Source organism: Girardinichthys multiradiatus, chromosome 5 (genome assembly GCF_021462225.1).
Source record: "Girardinichthys multiradiatus isolate DD_20200921_A chromosome 5, DD_fGirMul_XY1, whole genome shotgun sequence".
Classification (NCBI taxonomy): domain Eukaryota; kingdom Metazoa; phylum Chordata; class Actinopteri; order Cyprinodontiformes; family Goodeidae; genus Girardinichthys; species Girardinichthys multiradiatus.
The window spans coordinates 41,670,912-41,691,304 of NC_061798.1; the positions used below are offsets into that span (position 1 = coordinate 41,670,912).

The following is a 20,393-nucleotide window of genomic DNA, read 5'->3' on the forward strand; positions in this document are numbered from 1 at the left end:
GACTGAACAGATCATTCAAGGAGAAAAAAAAACTGACCAAAACTTACAATATCTACTTAAGCAAGCAAGCAACGATAAAAGACACAAACAATTTATGGTTAGTTAGTGATAATGCATGGATTATATTTCTTGCCTATTTAACATGTTCTCCTGCCCGATGAGTCTGCTCGTTTGAAGCAGACTTGGGCACTATGTTAAGTTCTCGTTTTGAATCTCCAAGCTGAAGCTGTTTATTTACATCATCAATAATTCCAGAATTCATTTACTTTTAACTCTGTTTATTTTATTTATATATCTATAAATAACTGAAGTAGTCAGCTGAGGACACCATACTAAAAAAAGTAAACTAAGTCAAGACCAAATAAAGAAAATGCCATTACTTTAAAAAAAAAAATCAATATGAAACAAAAGAGTTTAGTTTTAACTCTTGTCCACATTATTTAGGTTGATGAGAGTTAATATACTATCACATAAAAGGCTAAGAAAAGAGCACAGATCCGTCAATATGTGTTTATGTGACAATCCTTGCAGAAATACCCTCGGTCAAAATCATAATCCTCTTTAAAACACAATAACAACCTGGTTAAAGGGCAATATCAGCACATTTGAGCACCAGAAAAGCAAAAAAAAAAAATGTTTAAGCACAAAACATTAATAAAAAAATTTCCAGGTTTTGCTTGTATTTTAAAGCATTACATTTAAACCCAAACTTTTCTGACACAGAAAGAATCTTTGGATCTTTGGAGACCCACCCTTTAAAAGAGGAAGGTGTTACCATGTATGGTTGACAATGTGTTGCCTGATACCACAGGGCATGCCTGTCTTTCTTAAACGTGTTTCCTTGACAAAAAATTTTTTTCTAATAAGATTCCGTCAAATGGATGTATAAAGACCCTGTTAGTTAGGAAAATGAGTGAAACCTGTGAAAGTAAACTGCTGAAGAGGCCAGATTTCACCTCCCTCACCAAATACAGTCTCCTCGTTCAGAGCTCTTTTGAACCCAGGATTATGAAACAATTTCAATCTTTGCTTCAAGTGAAGAAACAGCCCAAGTCTGAGGGATGATAACAGAGATTACATCATATTTTGCTGTCAGAATTTTAGTTTTTTTAATTACACAAGCGGTTATTCACAACTTTGGTAAATTGCAGAGAGACTGGGCCTGCCACAGAGCGCTTTCCATCCCTGAGGTGGGTGCTGGTCTGTCAGGTCTCCAAACTGCTGCTCTCCAGCAACATTCCTGCTACTTCCTTCTCTTTACACAAATCGGCATAAAACACTTCATCTTACAAAGTCACATTCTTAAAGACTGCGCTAACATTACTTTCATCTCGAGGGGCCACATTATAACTCTTCAGTGGCTTTGAATGCTGTCCTTAACTACCCTGAGCTTGTTTTCTTTGTTTTAGACTGTTATACCTATTAGCAATAGCTATAGAACAAACTTTAAAAACAATAACATATGCCCTTTCAGGTCCTATAAAAGGGATCAATCAGGTTCACTGTTGGACTGAAACATTCTTGTTGGTGCTTCACATTCTGTTCACACAAGAAGTTTGTTTGATTTGACATCAGCTCTTCCAGATTCAGAAAGAATGCTTTTCTTTACCTGAGATGCTCAAGTAGACCGTGGGGCTTGTCACGTTCTCTCCCGTCATCTCGTTCACCGCCTCTACATGGTAACGTCCTGCATCCGCCCCAGTGGTTGCCAGGACAACTAGGTGATTGTCCAAAGTGATTGCTCTGCAGGGCATAAATAAAACACACAGTCAACATGGGGTTGGAAAAAAATAACAACAACACACAGCATCCCTTATAAAACACATGCCTCTTTCCAACATCGCCCAGTCTTTGACAAGAACAGAGCTCAAACTAAGACTCTGTCAAGAGAAGAGTTTTTGTCACCGAGATGATTCAGAATTCATAAGTGGGAGAAGAAAACATTGAATACAAGCATCAGAAAAGGAAAGAAGATTCAAAGAGCTTAAATAAATCTCTTCTGCTGTCCCAGATTGATATTTGGCTTATTTTGTGTAACTTTGGATCCTTTTGGCCACTTATTCTTGTTGTTTCTGTATCTTTCTTCTTTACACTGATCTGTCCTCATTTTCCCATGTACACGCAAAGATCAATATGCCACAAGCATGCAGTATGCCACCATACAAACACACAGAACAGCCATAAATATACAGAATCTGAAATGGTTTTCTCTTGAGCACAGGGAGATAAAAAGAAAACACTCAAATACAAGCTGATTTTGTGTTGCTGTTGCTTTTACGTGGGAGCATAATAGGAAGAATAACTTTGAAGGGGGAAAGATAGTGAGAGGTGGTAAGGAGGTGAGTCGACAAGGGTGAAAATTTATATTCGTAGCTCTTAGATTTTCTTGTTTTTGAACTAGTCTGTCTGACAACAAATGCCAGCAGGCAGGCAGGAACGACGGGATGTTTTTACTGATGCTACTTGTGTTTTGAGCGTGTAACTGGATGGCATACCGCTTCAAAATTCTAACTGAAGAGCCTCGCTGAAATAAAATCGATATGACCAAAGGGAGAATAAAGCCATATTAAATTGAGATGTCTGTCTTTTATACTCATATCCCCCGTCCGTGTCCGTGCTTTCTAACACACAGTGGATGCTGTACACTCACACTCAACAGCCCTTTGAGAAATACTTTGTAGGCAGCGTACATTTAATATATTTAATCACTGGGCTGTGGCAGTTTATTTTGTAGTAAACGTAGGCCCAGATATGTAGTTTCCTTGTGTGTTGGTTCAAATTTCAATAAGATAATTTCATTGTTTTATCAGTCTTGTGGCCTGCTGATTTTGTATGTTTTCTCACTGAAAAATAAATAAATAAAATCACTTATTTCTATTGCAGTAATAAAACCAACTAAAGATCCAGAAAAAAAAACATTACTTCAAAGTGAAAAATTTGCATTTTGTTGAGAAAAACAAGTATTTTACCTCCTTGATCTGATGTCGAACGTGGAGGAGAAACTCTTGGCAGGATCAGCAGTAAGATGTTTGCTGATCACCAGGAGTTTACAAGGTTTGCACACATCTGAGGAGGGATTTTGAGTCCACTCCGTTGTTACAGAAAATCTCTAAATCCTTTAGGTGTTTTGGCTGCTGCTTGACACCTCACATCTTGAGCATCCACCACAGATTTTCTGCAAGCCTAAGGTCTGGAGAGTCTGTGGCCTTCATTTGCTTCATCTTTAGTCCCTTCTTTCCTTGGTCGTGTGTTTTAAGTCTTTGTCATATTCACAGGCTGAGGAGAGAGTATTTTCGTACAATATTTGGTACAAGGTCCATTCCATTGTCCCCTCGATATTGTGAAGTTGTTGAGCTGAAAAGCAGCCCCAAACCATCAGACTGTGGTTCCTTCAGGTCATTAGCAAACTGCTACTGTGAGGTAGTGGTCTGATGCCTCACTTTCATTATAATCCTCACCATGGGCGGTTCTAGACAGGGGCCCTTGTTATGGCCCCTGCACTGAAGACATAATACTAAATCAATTTATAACGATGATATGAATTGCCACAGAAACCTTGACTGATTGGTCCCTTGGACCAATGAATTGTTTTGCCTTGACAGTTTTACTTTAACAAAGAAATGTAAATTAAGGGTTTGCACTTTTTTTTATTAACTGGTAAATGGACTGAACTTATGGTGCCTTTCCATCATACTGACCACTCAAAGCAATTTACACTAGAGTGACATTCACCTAGACACACTGACTAATGCACACACATTCATACACCGACATGCAGATCAGTAGGCAATTCGAGGTTAAGTGTCTTGCCCAGGGGCATATTGACATTTGGAAGCTGGAATTGAATCCACAACCCTCGAATTGCAAGAGGATCACTCTTCTAACTGAGCCACAGTCGCCTCCAGATGAGATATGATCACAGTTTCAACTACTAGATCAGGGGTCTGCAATCTGCAGCTCCAGAGCCACAAGTGGTTCTGTGGATCTGTTGTATTCCTTTGTTCTGCGCCCCAATGAAAAATCCCTGGCCCCACCCTCGCCCCCCTGGTAAATCTGGTCTGTAACCGCCACTAATCCTAACTCAAAAAGGCAAGATTTTGCATTAATTTAAAGACTGAGAATGACTGATTATCACAACAGAGGTTAACCTAGTTTTACTCAGGATAAACAAAAAGAGTATTCTGAAAAAAGGTTAGGACACTCTGCTTCTTAACAGCTACTCTTACCTTCGTTGGCTGACATAACTGATGAGACATTTCTACCCGTCTCTGACATCGGGTTAAAGAAAACTTCCCCACGGCTCACTTCAGCTGTGAGATGTTTTTTGTTTTATTATGTTTTTAGATTGTAGCAAACTTTGTATTTTTTTGACAGTAATGAGACAAGAAATTGTGTGAAAAGAGCAGTTAAGGGAGTGCAGAAAACGTCAACGGGCCGGGATTTGGTCTTGTGATAGTCTGCGTCGAGGACTAAGGCCTCCAGACATGGGTCGCACGCTTAACCCCCTGGGCCACCAGCACCACCCCGAGCTCTAAGATGTTTGAGGGATTTTCTTCATGTACAGTTCGTTTCACTTGCAGATTAAAACAATAATAATCTGACAGGGAAGAGTCATTTCTAAATAACCATACCAACGGTTTTTGAGTTTCACCGAGGTTCTGGTTGGTCTTATAGCCCATCCCAACCTAAAATGAAAGCCCAACACAAATATCGAGACTTTTTTTTTTCTTTGTAGCCCCAAAATTATTTCTACCTATAAAACATTAATATACTATTAGGCAATCTTTAAATTTGACCACCATGCTTCTTCTGACTGTAAGAAATTTTGCAGTTTTGAATTTGATAGACAATCTGTGGAGGGAGCAAAAATTATCTGGAGTTCATCACCAAAGATAAATCATCAAATTACCAGCAGAAACATGCAGACAGTTGGTCACCAAAGGGTTTTATTAGTAATGACAAGAACGATTTAGAAGGACATGAATATTTTTTTTATATGCAGTCTTTTAGTAAAATGTGAATAAAATCAGATACCTTTTATTCAAAACTGATTCTCCTTTTACAGCATTATAAATAATTTAGGGTATAACTGTAAACCAGCACCATATCACGAGACAATACTGTAAAATATCACAAAACAATTTACTGTATGTGAAAAAATAATTTCTAGAAATCATTAAATTTGTTTATTTAAATAAGCAATGACATCTCAATAACATGTTGCTGTTTAACTATCAGAGGATAAGGTAACAGAAGGTGTGCTGGCAAAACGATGTGGAGCACAACTAAAGGGATTATCAGCACCCACAGCTTAATTACTGCTGTGTTGATGCGTCCAAGTGCAACTTGAAACATCACAGTCCTATAGTGTCTAGCCTAGAGAGGAGAGATGAGAGAGAGAGGAAGAGGAGAGCAGAGCTACAAATAACGTGAGGCTGTCCGATAACGCAGCCACACACACACCCACACACCAACGGGTGCACCGAATTCCTCAGGTCTAATTTTATTTTGTGTGATTTCCCAAGAGAACATCCGCCAGAGCCAGAGCCTCAACCCCAGCAATGACACCTCTCTGCTTGTGTGAGTGCATGTTCCCTATTTGTGTGCATCTTTCAATTACATCCACCTGCCTAAAGCAGAGGCTTTAACAAAACCATCGCTTTTCACAGTAAGGATAAATTCAATGTCGTTTTTGAAGTCTAAAACACAATTTATGGCTGTTTAGTTCATTAACAGCACCGACCAATCGGTACCTTTACATCTGCCTTATCCTTAACATGCTGATTTATAGTGAAGGCATGTCTTCACTTGCCCACAGAGTCTTAGGGGGGTTCAAGAGAATCTAAATTAGCAAGTTAACATTCAAAGTCAAAAGATCTCAGAGGGCAGGTGAGTGTGTTGGCAGTAGGACCAATTAAGACAACATGTGTATTTGTGAGCTGAGACTTTTCTCGTTCACACGTCCGTTTTGCATTATGCCTGTTAGGTGTAAAATTACTTGTTCTGGTAGCTTCTTTTCCTGCTTTTGTTTCCCATCGGATGTTTACAACTCTTAGCAGAGCCTTGCAAAAGTATTAATACCGCTTGAACCAACGTTTGTGAAGTTACAACCCCAACCTGCGAATTTCATGTGGGAGACAAAAGTCTTCTCAGACACAAGGTAGTGCACAATAATGAAGTGAAAAACACTACATAGTTTTAAAATAAAATCAGAAAATGTGCTGCACACATTCCAAACCCCTATACTCTGATACCCCTAATTAAAATCCAATGCAACCAAATATGTCAGAATTCAGAATTCACTGAATTAGTAAATAGATTAAACTACACACAAATAGCCTTCGAGGTTTCTTAGAGAACAATAGGGAACAATTATCTGCAAACCTACCAAAGCATGGCCATCCACCTAAAGAAACAGCCAAGACGATCATGATAGCTTTGGAAGCGCTACAGAGATCCACAGCTCAGGTGGGAGACACTCAACTTGGCCTATCACAATATCCCAGTAAAATACATTAATGTTAGGTTGTAACATGACAAACAGTTCAAGGTGTATGAATACATTTGTAAGGCACCGTGCCTAAAACCGAAGGACTTTGATCTGTTTGCCTCATCATAAATAATATAAACAGCACACATAGACCGCTTATGTGTCTTTAACTGTGTACAATATAGTTTAGCTTTAAAAAAAACAAAAGTATTCAACGTTTGGATCCCTATATTTAATTGAAGTGGGGGAACATCTATCCACTTCATTCCATCCACATCCCCTTCTGCATTTCTCCTTCTATACTTCGTTCCCCTCTTAAACACAAAAACAACCTCTCTGAATCATTCCCCCAAATCCTATTTTCGATTTCCACACACACAGATGACAATCTGTGCATTTTCTAATTTTTCAGAATGTCGCCCCATCACGCCATCCCTTCTCCTCATTTCAAGCAACTTTCCTGCTGTACCCGCCTCTCCTCCCCCCTTCCCTCCTGAATGATTCCTCTGAACCAAAGCACCACGCCGGATTGGACTTTCATTTGAGAGTCTGGCCTCGAGTCCAAATAAACCCTTATGAGCCTCAGCACTGCATCACTGACTGCTGAACAAACACACACAGACACACATCCACAGTATGCCAAGAGCTAATTAGCACACACAAATCGCAGACCACAGGATGAGTGAGCGAGAATGTGTGTGAATGTGTAAGTTGTTTAATATTTCATACCGCCTGATTGTGTGTGTGTGTGTGTATTTGCATCAAGTCTGGCGGATTGACTTTCACTCTCGCCAACGATGCCCACCCCGTCCCCATCTGCTCTCCTCCTCTATCTGTGATAGGCAGCGTGCCACATTCTTGAACCTCAGCCTGCTCTGACACACGGAGGCTCGGGGTGCAGAAGTGTGGCCGCCAGGGCAGAGTGAGGGATCCTTCACTGTAAACAGAGTCCAGACAGAAGGCTTTTTGACAGCCTCCCTTTCAAAGGGCCAGCCGGCCACTCGCACATTAAACTGGATAAACACTCACACACCTAGTCCTCACAGAGGCACAGCTTGGGCCATTGTCTGTGTCTTGTACCTGCTGTAAGCTGATGTTTACTTTGTAGTTAGTCTGTGGAAATCTGAAAGCTTTCTCTGTGGCACAAATTGAGTGTTAACATACAGGTTTTTGTGCTGACTGCTACATTGTATGTGTGTCTGCGGCCCTGTTCAAATCATGCCTAAATGTCTTTTAAGCTGGGCATTTATTATAAACTCTACACTGAGTTGAGGTGTTCGTGTTTTTTTAACCATCGCTGTCTTCAAAATCGCCTGTCAGCTTGAGTTGTGGTGCACTGTTCTCTTTCCTGAAGTAATTGGCAACTATAAAACATGGCTGCAGAGCGAGCACTGGTCTGAATGCAAAAAAAAGAGAGGGTAAGTTTCTGTACCGTGCTCATCAAACAGGGCTCAACATTTCAAACTCATACAGATTCAAATACATCCCTTTTTTGTCTATTTAAAAAACATAAATGCAAAGATTGACAGGGAATGAATTTACTGTAAATTTCTATTTGTGGATGGATGGATGGATGGATGGATGGATGGATGGATGGATGGATGGATGGATGGATGGATGGATGGATGGATGGATGGATAGATAGATAGATAGATAGATAGATAGATAGATAGATAGATAGATAGATAGATAGATAGATAGATAGATAGATAGATAGATAGATAGATAGATAGATAGATAGATAGATAGATAGATAGATAGATAGATAGATAGATAGATAGATAGATAGATAGATAGATAGATAGATAGATAGATAGATAGATAGATAGATAGATAGATAGATAGATAGATAGATAGATAGATAGATGGGGTCCAGAATAGAGTCAATTTCCAAAGTTTTATTTTTCCAGACTGTGTGAGGAATAACGACTGAAGGATACCACAACTTCTTTTATAACTTGAGTTTGTCTTCATCTGCAAAAATCCTTCCAAGCAGTCCTCATTAGTGAAGGATTTGCTCTCATGTTTTCAAAATATACATGAACTGAATACCAATTTTTAACAAAGGCCATTATTGGGCATGGAACTATTCAGGTGCGGCTCAGCTCGTTCTTTGTAAATCACAGTAAAACTATTCTTGTAACTTTGTTTGGGCTCAAGGTGAATTTGGATGTTTCAGTGGGCTTAAAAGCACAGTGACTCAGAACGAACACAAAGCTGGTAGTTGGATATTTTTCAGCCAATGTCTGGCAGCCACTTTCCTGTTTGATTAAATAAGGCACAAAGAGAAGCTGGAAGAGTTAGATAAAATAAAGCAGTGAATACTACATTAATGTAGCAGCAGAGAGTGAGAAAGAATTAGCAATAATCCTGGCAGTGAAACAAAAACCAGCGAAGGAAATGAACTTTCCCACAACAGTTTCATGTAGTTTTTGGGAAATATGAATGATCTTTTCTTGTAATGGGATTAAAATGTCTAACTGAGTTAAGGCTGAGAACTGGACTTCTGCCAAGAGGTTCAGACGTTCAGCTGCCAGGAGTCTGACAGTAAATGCTTTGGTGACTTTTTCATACGTAGATTAAATTAATCTATTGTTAACACAGTGTGTTGCTTCAGATATGTTTATATTATCGTTGCTGAACATTTTGTTTTGATATCTATTAGTTTTTAGGAACTAGTTTAAAACTATCTTCAAAAAACATTTAGGTTCCTAATCTCGGAGATGAATGTGATGTTTGGGTGTTTTTGTATATTCTGCAGAAGAACCAACATTGAAGCTAATTAATCCAAAATCGCATGTTGTTGTTGTTGGTTCTGCTTTTAAAGAGAGGTTTATTCTTATTAAGTCTGAAGACAAAGAAAATGATGTTGCAGTTTAAAGTTCTGCACAGGTTTCACACATCCATATATCTAGTCCTTGTCATGACGATAATTTGTTTTCTTAACGGTCTTAAAAAATACTGGAGGGACATTTTAAACCGTATGTAGAACCCAACATTTTGCAGGTTTTTTGGCACCACTGGAAAGAACAATGTTCATTTGTCCTTCGTAAAATACATTATCCTTCACTTCTCTTCTGGCCAGAAGTGTACTTCTGTTAAAATGAAAGGACACATCTCCACCCACACACGTCGCAAGGTTTCATGGATACTTCAACTACAATCAAATAATACACAGGTTCAGCAATGTTTCATCAGTTGTAATGCTTTGTTTCTATGCATAAGGTGCTGTTCTTTTTCACCTTGAAATGACAACAAATGCAACAAATAACTCCAATAACTTTCAAAAAAGACATTGATGCACAAGTTTGAACTTCCTGCAAGTTTTTATCCACACAGGTTCCAAATTATACAAACAGACTAAGTTGTAAAATAAAGGAAAAATATTTACACTACTGGCAGATTTAGATTTGAAACTCTTTTCAATCAACTAAGAGGTTTAACTGTGAAAGGACATGTGACAGACAGTTCTTAAAAGATAAAAAATTTGCTTCGAGAGAGAAGAAACATGTTGGCAAAATGAAAATACTACCTTAAAATCCTAAATCTGTCAGATTGTTTTTATGGAATTTGTTGCTTTTTTATAAGAATAGTTCATAAATGTCCAATAACATTGAGATCATGTCTTTGGATAGACCATTTAGAAAGCATACCAAAACTACATTCGATGTGTGTTAGGTCAGACTCTTTCTGTTGGGAGGACCGAACTGCGGCTAATTTAATTGTCTGACTTAAACTGTCAATCACAGAGGAGAAGACACTGGCATAACTCTACAACCCAGGAGGCACAAAGACTCAAGCTGTTAAACTGCAACTAAAAGATGCTGGAACACCAATGTCTCTGCCAACAGTGAAGCAAGATTTTTTCTCCACTATGAACTGAAGAAGGGGCTGACCAAGAAAGAAGCTCTGCTCAAAAGTCAACAGGAATTTGAAGCTGCCTACACAGACCAGCCAAAGGCCTCCTGGAGAAAGGTTTTGTGGTCAGATGAGACAAAGATGGAGCTATCTGGCCACAAGGAGAACATCTATGCTTTTGTGACTCTTTGTTAAGCTTTCAAACCCAAGGTCACTGTACTAACTGTCAAGCATGGAGGTGAAAGTATCATTCTGTGGGTCTATTTTGTTCTTAGTGGTCCTGGTGCACAAAGTGGGTGGAATGATGGGACCAACTATAAATTATTCAACTTTACTTCAAATCTCCCACTAGTGGGTTGAAATCTGGACACAGTTGGGTTTCCCCAAAGATCCAAAAACACATGAAACTGGTTTTGGAATGAATAAAGTTGGCTCAGATCGAATGGCATAATGGCATATGACAATCTGAAAACTGGTAAACTATAGTTAATTGGGCTTGTTGCAGAAAACCATTTAATTTAGCTAAAGTAAACCATTTCTCATAAGGAGAGTGTTCAAATATTCACCCAGAATCAAGCCAGGACCACACTGATGGCTGCAAAGTGTGTGTTTTCTCAACAACTTTGCATCAGAATCGTGGTGTAGGTTTATGTATATATATTTGAGCCTTTATGTATAATTTAGACCCTGTGCTGATTAGATAAAATCCCCAATTAAGTCAAAATTGTGTATTTTCTAAAAAAAAAAAAAAGTGTGTAAAAATAAAGAAAAGGCAAAACCAAAACTCCAAAATAAAAAAAACAATGGCACTGTATGCTAACAATTTTATTGCATCATTTGTGAAATATACTTTTTATTTTTGTACATCGTGACATTGTGTACTTTTTACTTTTGTTTAAGTTTCAATAAAAAATTAAATTAAAAGATTATCTAAGTGTAAACCTTTTTTTTTAACACATCAGTGCTCTAGCTGTGATTGGTAGTGCTGTTTCTAAAGGATTACTGAACCCCATGGTGTTGCTGCTTCAAACAGCTACACTCTCTTTGGCGTTTCTATTGAAAGATCCATTATGCTAGGCCCTCGTCCCAAATTTGTCCTCAAACACATATGTAAAAACTTAGTCGAGTATGATGCAATGAAAACACAGAAAAGGAGACAACCAAACATTTACCATAAAGCTCCCCATCCCTGCAGAAAGCATGTTGGAGGTAAACCAAATGGGAAGAAATAATGGAAGGAAGCTGCTGATGCATAAAAAATGTGCATTAACTATTTAGAAGGCCTGGATAGAGATTGTCAATTTAAATGAAGCCAAACCATTTTGGTTCATAATGAAATGATAACCAATTCACTGCAATGTAAAATGCACCCTTTGAGTACATTTAATGCCATGCACTTAGACTAACTATAAATGCGCCTCCAACAGGACATTCACTAAGTGGCCCAAATTATGCAAACACCAAAACATAGTAAAATTACCTCTGGGTATTACATTCATGGATTGTTTATCTAGCAAAAAAAAAAAAACGGTAGACATAAATTATCTTGCCTGAGTTGTGCAGTGTTCAGTTACAAAACAGTTTTGGCCTTGGTAAGGTCACGGCTACATGAAGTTCTACTTCTAAAAGACGTGGAAACTCTGAGTGGATGTGGCCAGTGTTGTTTTTGTCATGGGGCACACAAACCAGTGCACCATTCCTTCAGGGAGGGTGGGGGTAGGGGTCACCAACATTTGGAAAAACAAAAATCTATAATCCTTGTATCTTTGAGTTGCTACCTGTTCATGTCCAGTGGATGGTGAACAGGTCCCCCCTATATTGTGGGCAGGATAACCACTTTAAGGACATTTAGCCATACTATGTAGCTCGCCAATGACGTTATCTAATTACATTTTCCAATTCAGTATTAAAGTAATGAGCTGTATTACTTATTTGAAGATCCAGTTTTTTATCATTGGAAAACTCTCAGCTGAAAATCTAAAATTTAGGCTAGGGAAACCTGAACGTCATCACTTTACAGTGGACTGTGAGCTTGCTTATATTACCCTCGCTCTGCAGCACTTTGGTGCAATGTGTTTATTTTAAAGTGCAATATGAATACAGTTGACATTCACCAAATATTATTTAAAATCAAGTGTGAAACCCATGAAGACTTTTATTCTATTGTTAAAAACCACACAAAAATGGCATTTCCAATTTTTATTTGGCATTAGCATTAACTCAGATAGAGAGAAGCAAAAATTAAAATTAATTTGTTGAGTTATTTCTCTTGGAAAGAGCTGGTGTCCCAGCTTTACATGGCTCAAGTTTAAAAACTCTTTCAGATTTTATTAATTCTATTATAGAAAGTGTATTATGCTGCTCACTGTTGAGTTACTGAAGGAGTCTTTATCACAGCTGGAACCTGGCAGGTTGCACTAGATTTGTCAGGTGACACCTGTTAGTGAAAGGCTGCAGTTTTATTAATCGATTAGATTAGCTCAATAGCTTAGCATAATTTCTTTGCATTGTTTGTCAAATGAAATTGAATTAAACTGAGTTGTACTTAACTTTCTGTAAAATTGTTAAACTGAATTGCATCATGACAGCGGTAAATGATATTGCGTCGCATTACTTTTTATCATGTATGTTGGAGTTATCCGTTTTGGTCGCGCATTTTGACATGCGCAGCTCAACAGACGTCTCGGGATTGTAAAACCCGCAGGAATTAAAGTTTCGTCGCCATTTTCCGCTTGTCTCACAGGACGACGCATCCGAGGCGCATATCTAGAGAGACAAAAGCTCGCAGGCAAACTTTTGCGCCACAAGGCCATTCCCGGAAGAGCTTGAAAGCTGGAAATCTGTCTGATACAAGAAGGTCAGAAGATTTATTTGGCGATCGGACACCACGCCGACACCCGGCGCAGGTGAAAACCTACAGAGGTTTATTTCCAAGGAGATGAGTTTCCTCCTTGTTGATTCAGTCGACTAAACGGTTCTTCATATTTTTCCCTCCTGGATGGATGAGAAGTTACCGTTTTGTTTTTTCTTGAGGTTATCACGAACGCGTGATCCCCCTCCCTCATTTTTCTTCAGACCTGATCCATCCTCAACCAGTGAAGAGAAGGAATCAGCGTCAAAGTAATTTTGTTCTTTTTTTATATTAAACCGGATAGGTGCATTTAGAGGTCTGGGCAGGATGAGGCATAGTTAAGGTGATATAGTATCACCAGTAGTTAATCCAAAGTATCAACTTGCTGCATGCAATACTGATTGAAGTGTTTTATGCTGAGTGGTGTTTGATTTGCTGCGCAAGTGCTGCTGAATCGTGCGTGTTCATGTTTTGCTCGGCTGATCCCAAATCAGTCAGGAGTTAGAAGTTGGACTTTTAAAAGTTATCATTCAAAGCAATTGCGGTCTGAGCCTCGTGGTCTGACCACTCTTTGTTCCAGTTTTTCCTCTGAGTTCCCGCCTCAGAGTTTTATGACTCTTTGTCAGATTTGGGGCAATCAGCAGTACGGCTAAAGGGGCGTGGCCCCACCGTTTTATCAGTTAACTGCTGGTTTGATCTTCATAGACACTAAATGCACATATATTTTTCTTTTATTATTATTGTTAGGTAGTCATTTTTATCCCCTTTGTGTAGAACGGTGATTGTTAGTTAGGTGAAAGTTTTTGGACCAGAATAATGGTATATCAGGATTATTTGGCTTCAATAAATCTTCATATATATAATTAAGAGAAGCGTTTGTGTTTATTTTGTGCAAGAGTGATTTATCTGTCAAAACAAGGTCGAAGTTCCCCCACCTTTTGTGGTTTTGGTTAATAATTTATCAATTATTAATGATGAATGGCTAATTGTAATTATTAAAGGGCTTTGAGCCCATAATCACAACACCAGAGGACATCTCTGATTTCTATTCGTAAGTGATGATTTTTGGTTAAGAAATAATGTTTTTTCAAATTACGATTTTAAATTATAATTCTTGATAAATATTAATTAATCAATAATCATAATTCTTACATGTATGTATCTAAAATGAATGGGATCGCTGGCAGTATATCAATATAAACATATGGTTAAGCTCAGATTTATTCATACATTTGGAAGACTAAGATTTAAAGCTATTTTACTCAACCAAGATGTCTGTGTATAATGGCTACCAAATTAGGGAAAAAATGTTTTTATTTACATTTGAACAAAAAATACAGAATCAAAATCTTCAACGCCAAAATTGGTATTTATTGGAGCAGCCTGTATTGGCATTACAGCAAGAAAATGCTTATTATAGTTGCAGACCAGCATTTGTTTCCACTCTTTTTTGAACATCCATCTATTGCGATGAGCTCCAAGTCGTTGAGGTTGAAAGGCCTCCTGGTGATCACCCTAATGTTAAAATCCCCACAGATTTTCTATTGGAATCCAGTCAGGACTCTGTCTTAGCCACTATGAAACGTTAATGTCCTGCCAGAAGAAATGTGTTGATAAAACCGAGACAAATGATGGAAGAAGCTACTGAAAAGAAATTTTTGACCTGTTGAGTCAAGAATATGGACAAGAATATTTCAAATGCTATTAATTTAATTCTTAAACGAGAAATCAGAATAGGCTGCAGTCAAAGCTTTACAAAAAAATTAGGTCGGAAATCTGCCAAAAAACTCTTGCCGGTGCATCTTTAATTAAAACATCTCTTTTTGGCAAACTTTCCTCACAAAGTAAAAAAAGAAAAAAAACCACAACAGTTTGTTGAAGTCTTCCAGAACCAGTAAAAACACATGATTTCATGCAGAGTCTAGATTTGTACCTGAGATAATTACAGCTTTAATGCCAATACCACTGTTTTCCTGCACAAATCTTAATGGCACACGGCCTTCTGAGCTTTTGATGTTTTCCTGCCTCAACATGTATGATTTAAGTTGATAGGTAATTAAAGCACTTCTACAGAACCTGATGACAAGCTACTGAAGTAAATCATTCCCTGTTTGTGCAGGGAACATCTAAAATATGCAGGAGGGTGACACCTTAAGACAAAAGCTGGGAAGGATTGTGTTAATTGCACAACAGTCAGTTAACACAGTGCAGTGCAGTGTAAACCTAAAACAAACACCCAATCACACAATAAAGGCTGTATATTTAGGCCCACTTAACAGAACAGCTTCAAACCTCAACGTGTGCCGCCGTGCACATTTGGCGCATTATCAGTGACATTGAGAATTTGTTTTGTGGCAATTAATCATGGCAGGACATCAGAAAATATGTGAATAAATTAAAACTTCTTATGCTGAACAAGTGGGGAAATTCAAAAGGAAATAGCTCTGTTACAACAGGAGTGGATTTGACGGGAAACAGTCGATGTTGGACAGACCTTTTCAGGAATGAGAAGTTGCTTAAGTGTAGTAAGGGCCTCCAGAGCTCCGCCAATTTGGAACCACAAGATCCTAAAGATATGTAAAGTGCAACATTTCTTTTTCTTGGTAGCAGCGCATCTTTTTACTCCTTTTCCGATATACCTGTGTTTTTCTGCTCATATTGAAGAACATCAAGGTTGGAGCCAATCAGGGGCAGAGAAGTGGGGAGCACAGAGACATTTAGAAAATGTAGCTGAAAACAACATGGAGAGCAAAAACTATGCTACAGCTATCAACAAGCTGAAGGGAAAGATTAAGAGACTTTATTATACTATCATAATAACATACTTTTGGTGATAATTCCTGACTCCACACCTGAGTGGAGGTAACATCCATCAGATAATATGCAACTTAGATCTATGTAATATTTAGGTGGTACAAGAGATGTGAAATATTTGGATACAACTTAATTTTCTGGAACTGAAAAAGGTATGCACACCAGCACCACCAATGCCAAAACATTGGTCTGAAGCCCAATGTTGCACATAAAGCTCTCATACAAGGCCTGGGAAATAAGGTAAATATGCAAATCTAGTGTCACCATGGCTTATTTTAACAGAAAATACCTCTCTACTAACCACTTTAATTGAGGGAGCCACACAGTCCCTGATCAAAACATGCATTTGAAATTCCCAACTCTCTTTCCACATAATTTCTGTCCACAACTTATTAATGACTCCCAAAAAAACCTGGGTAATGTCTTAGTTCCACTCACTGAATCCTGATGATTTTTCCACTCAAAGAAATCCAGCCTGCATATGTGACACATGAGACCGATAAAGGCAAGGGTAACGACAAGAAAAAAAAAAGAAAGATGGTGGAAGTTTTAACAGTAATGAACACTAATGTGTTTGTAAGGACTTTAACAGCCCCTTTACTGACTTAGAGGACATTTCCCTACCTTCTGGCCTGCACACTCTGCAGCTCTGTGACTTGTAATTAACACAGTGCCTAAATAACAGGCTTGTATCCTCAATCACCTCAGCAAATGGACAACGAGAGGAGGGAGAACCTTCACTGGTTGTCCAGATGCTGCTGTGACAGCGTTTTCATAAACCCTCAAGCAGAAACAGTACACAGCACAGGAAAAAACAATGGCTCTCTCTGGACACAACCTATTGTTTTCAGCCTGAGAAATAATCTGGTTTTGCATAGAAGAAAATGGAGATGGAGGTTAAAGGGGGCTGCTGGACAGACATTTATTTACCGTCCCTTGGTGTGGTCTGTGAGACGGGAAGGGAGATGAGGGACAGTGATGGCTCAGGAAAGGAGAGGAAAGCATAGTGGGGCAAAGGTGAGATGAAGGTAGGAACAGAGTGCAGGAAGGAGAGATGAATCTGGATGCTGAGCAAACAGAGAAAGTACAGCTGGCTCCCCAGTCTCCGTTTATTTAATCACATAACTCCATGAATCGTCTCTACGTCTGCTGTTCAAAATAATAAGAAGCTATACCTAAATACACAGAAATGCAGAAAACCAGTTGCTTTTGACGGTTTAAATGTCAGGTTGTAAGCTAAAGCCAGACGACAGGACCACATTCCTGACTCGAGGAGACTGGATGAATGGTAACCGCATCTTTGTGTGTGTTTGTATGTGTGCAGCTGCGCATTGCAATCCCATTAGGTGGATGGACCTCTAGACAAATGGCTATTATACTAATTAGCACTAATTATATCGGCTTCAAATTAACCACACAACTGCCGGTCTCCCTTTCTTTCTTGCTGCTTCCATCTAAAAAACAAGAACTCAATATTCTCAGACACAGTCTCCTCATAATGCTTAGCGACACGCAGCAGCTGAGGAGAGCTAATAATCTTGACACTTGAAATGGCAAATAATTATTCTGTTGTTCTGCTTCTTGTGAGTTTTTGAACCAAAAATAATGATCCTTAAATGCAAAGAGGGATTGTTACCTTGCTTTAAAAAGACAGTGTTAACTGTGTGAATGTGTCTGAAAGAAGCAAGGGTGTTTCTGTTATGATTCTGGCCCGTCTGCCTGCTCTGCTCTCACTCATTCAATCAACTCATCTGCTTCTCCTGTCTGCTGCTGCGCTGCTGCGCAATCACCGTCATGCCACACACCTGTGGAGCTGCAGTTATATACAGCCATCTGACAGGCAGACGGTGCCAGATTTTCGAAAACATTTGCAAGTAGTTATTCAGCATTCCTTCTTGACTGATCTTGTTCTCTGACCTTGCCTTGCCTCACGGATATTGCCTTCCTGCCTGCCCCTTGTCTGACGGATTGGATTTCTGGATTTCGACTCTGGTTTCATGTCTCTGCCTGCCCCTTGTCTGATGCCTCTAGCCTTGGAATTCGACCCTGTTTCTGTCCTTGGATTTACGCCTCAGCCTAACCACTGGTTTATTCAGCCTGAACCCACCTGGCTCTCTAGTCCGCCTGGAATTATTGTCAAGAGGACAATCACAGCTCTCTGTGTTCCTGTCACAGCTTCAACTGATTCCTCGGAGGATTTGGATCAGTCGGCAATCCGACTTCGGTCTGTTGGGTTCTTCCTCATTAACTGTCTGGATCACATCCTCTTCTGGATTCTGCGCGTCATTCTTAGACTGAGAAGGTTAGTGGCTTTATCTAACTCTTTGCAAGTCCTGAGTTTTATTCAGCCACTAACTAGTCTCTCTGTTCTCAGTTGTTCCTGGAAGCTGACTGCTGTTCTCCTGCTCTCTGATCCTGAGTTTCTGAATAAACCTTTTAACTTATCACTTTGTGTTTGGCTGAATTTGGGTTCTCTGTCTCTGGTCGTGATAGTAAAATCTGGCCAAAAGATGGACCCATTGCCAGCACAGCAGTGGTACACTAATGTTGATCACTCTATTGCCCGTCTAGATTCCGGCATGGAGGAAATAATTTCTATGCTGCACTCCATGATTCCTGCCTCCACGTCAACGCCCTCACAGCCTGTTGCTCCCAGAGTTCCTGATCTTTCCGCTGTGGTAGGAGAACCTACACTCACGCCTCCTGAGCTGTTTAAGGGAGATTCTGACCAGTGTCGTGCTTTTCTTACTCAGTGTGAGATTCATTTTGAGCTTCAGCCATCTTCGTTCCCTTCTGAGCGCTCTAACGTGGCGTTTGTTATTTCCCTGCTCTCTGGAAAGGCTAAGCAATGGGGCACTGCTGAGTGGCAAAATGGTTCGGTCACGTGTCCTTCTTATTCTGCATTCTCCAAGGAGCTCATCAGGGTTTTTGATCCAGTTCTTCCTAGTCGTGAAGCTGCCAGAGATTTACTCTCCATTAAACAGGGAGAGAGAAGCGTCACATCTTATATCATTGACTTTCAGTTATTGGCAGTAGACAGTTCTTGGAATGAGCATGCTAAAACGGATGCTTTCATGCAAGGTCTTAATGAGAACATCAAGGATGAACTGGCTACCCGGGACTACCCTGCCTCCCTTCACCAACTTGAGGACCTGGCAACCCGCATCGATTTGAGGCTCACACAAAGGAGGAGGTAGAGGCTTCATAGGGAGGTTAAACCTTCTTCAGCTCACAGTCCTGTTCTCCACCTAGAACCCAAGGGTCTTCCACCCCCTTCTGATCACCGTTGTGACCCGGAGCCCATGCAGTTGGGTCATTCAAAGATTTCTGCAGGGGAGCATGATCGACGAAGGAAGAATAACTTGTGTTTTTATTGTGGTGGACAGGGTCATTTTGCCTTCAAGTGTCTGTTAAAAGCCCAGGCTCAATAGAGGTGAGGAGAACTCTACTGAGCCAAAGTCAACTGTCTGTCTCCTCATGCTCATTTCCTGCAACCATTCAAGTGTCTTCTACTTCTCATCAGGTGTCAGTGTTCATTGACTCAGGGGCGGACACAGAGTTTATGGGTGAGTCGTTCGGCAGGGACAATGATATCAAGCTCCTTCCCACATCTGACACCCGTAATGTTCTGGCATTGGATGGTCACAGTATCAACAGTTCACACTACAAAACAGAGGTAATAAGACTCACACTGGGGGGCAATCATCAGGACGAAGTCACATTCAGGATCATTAACTCGCCTAAACTACCCATTGTTTTAGGGGCCTCCTGGTTACAAAAGCACAACCCCCACATTGACTGGCAAGCCAAAGAGATATTGGGCTGGGCTAAGTCCTGCTCGGCCACTTGTCTGTCTTCTGCCTCTACAGGTATTATTCCGGAGACTGACATTGAGGAGACATACCCCGATCTGTCTAAGGTGCCACCCAAATATTATGCGTTTAAGGAGGTTTTGAACAAGTCCAGGGCAATGGCACTTCCAGCTCATAGACCCTATGACTGCGCCATTGAGCTCCTACCAGGCACTTCTCCCCCTAGGGGTCGATTGTATTCATTGTCAGGACCAGGGAACCAAGCCATGAGGAAGCTTGTTGATGAGTCACTAAAAGGTGGTATTATCAGACCTTCTTCTTCTCCAGCAGGTGCAGGCTTCTTCTTTGTGGGAAAGAAGGATAGTTCCTTGAAACCATGTATCGATTGCAGGGGTTTAAACGACATCAGCATCAAGAACTGATACCTTCTACCACTTATGAACACTGCTGTCGACCAGATTCAAGGCGCCAAGATCTTCTCTAAGTTGGATTTGAGAAACGCTTACCACCTTGTTCGTATCAAGGAGGGGGATGAATGGAAGATGGCATTTAACACTCCCACTGGTCA

General features: G+C 39.8%; 1 protein-coding gene across 2 annotated transcripts in view; it reads right to left on the reverse strand.

Moving 5' to 3' along the window:
* The window catches only part of LOC124868735 (protein sidekick-1-like), a 421,512-nt gene that overhangs the window by 202,503 nt on the left and 198,616 nt on the right, over positions 1-20,393 (reverse strand). For both annotated transcript variants that reach the window (XM_047366264.1, XM_047366265.1), the window contains exon 5: positions 1,610-1,743. In XM_047366264.1, the coding sequence (XP_047222220.1) occupies positions 1,610-1,743 (134 nt within the window). The remainder of the gene's footprint in view (positions 1-1,609; positions 1,744-20,393) is intronic.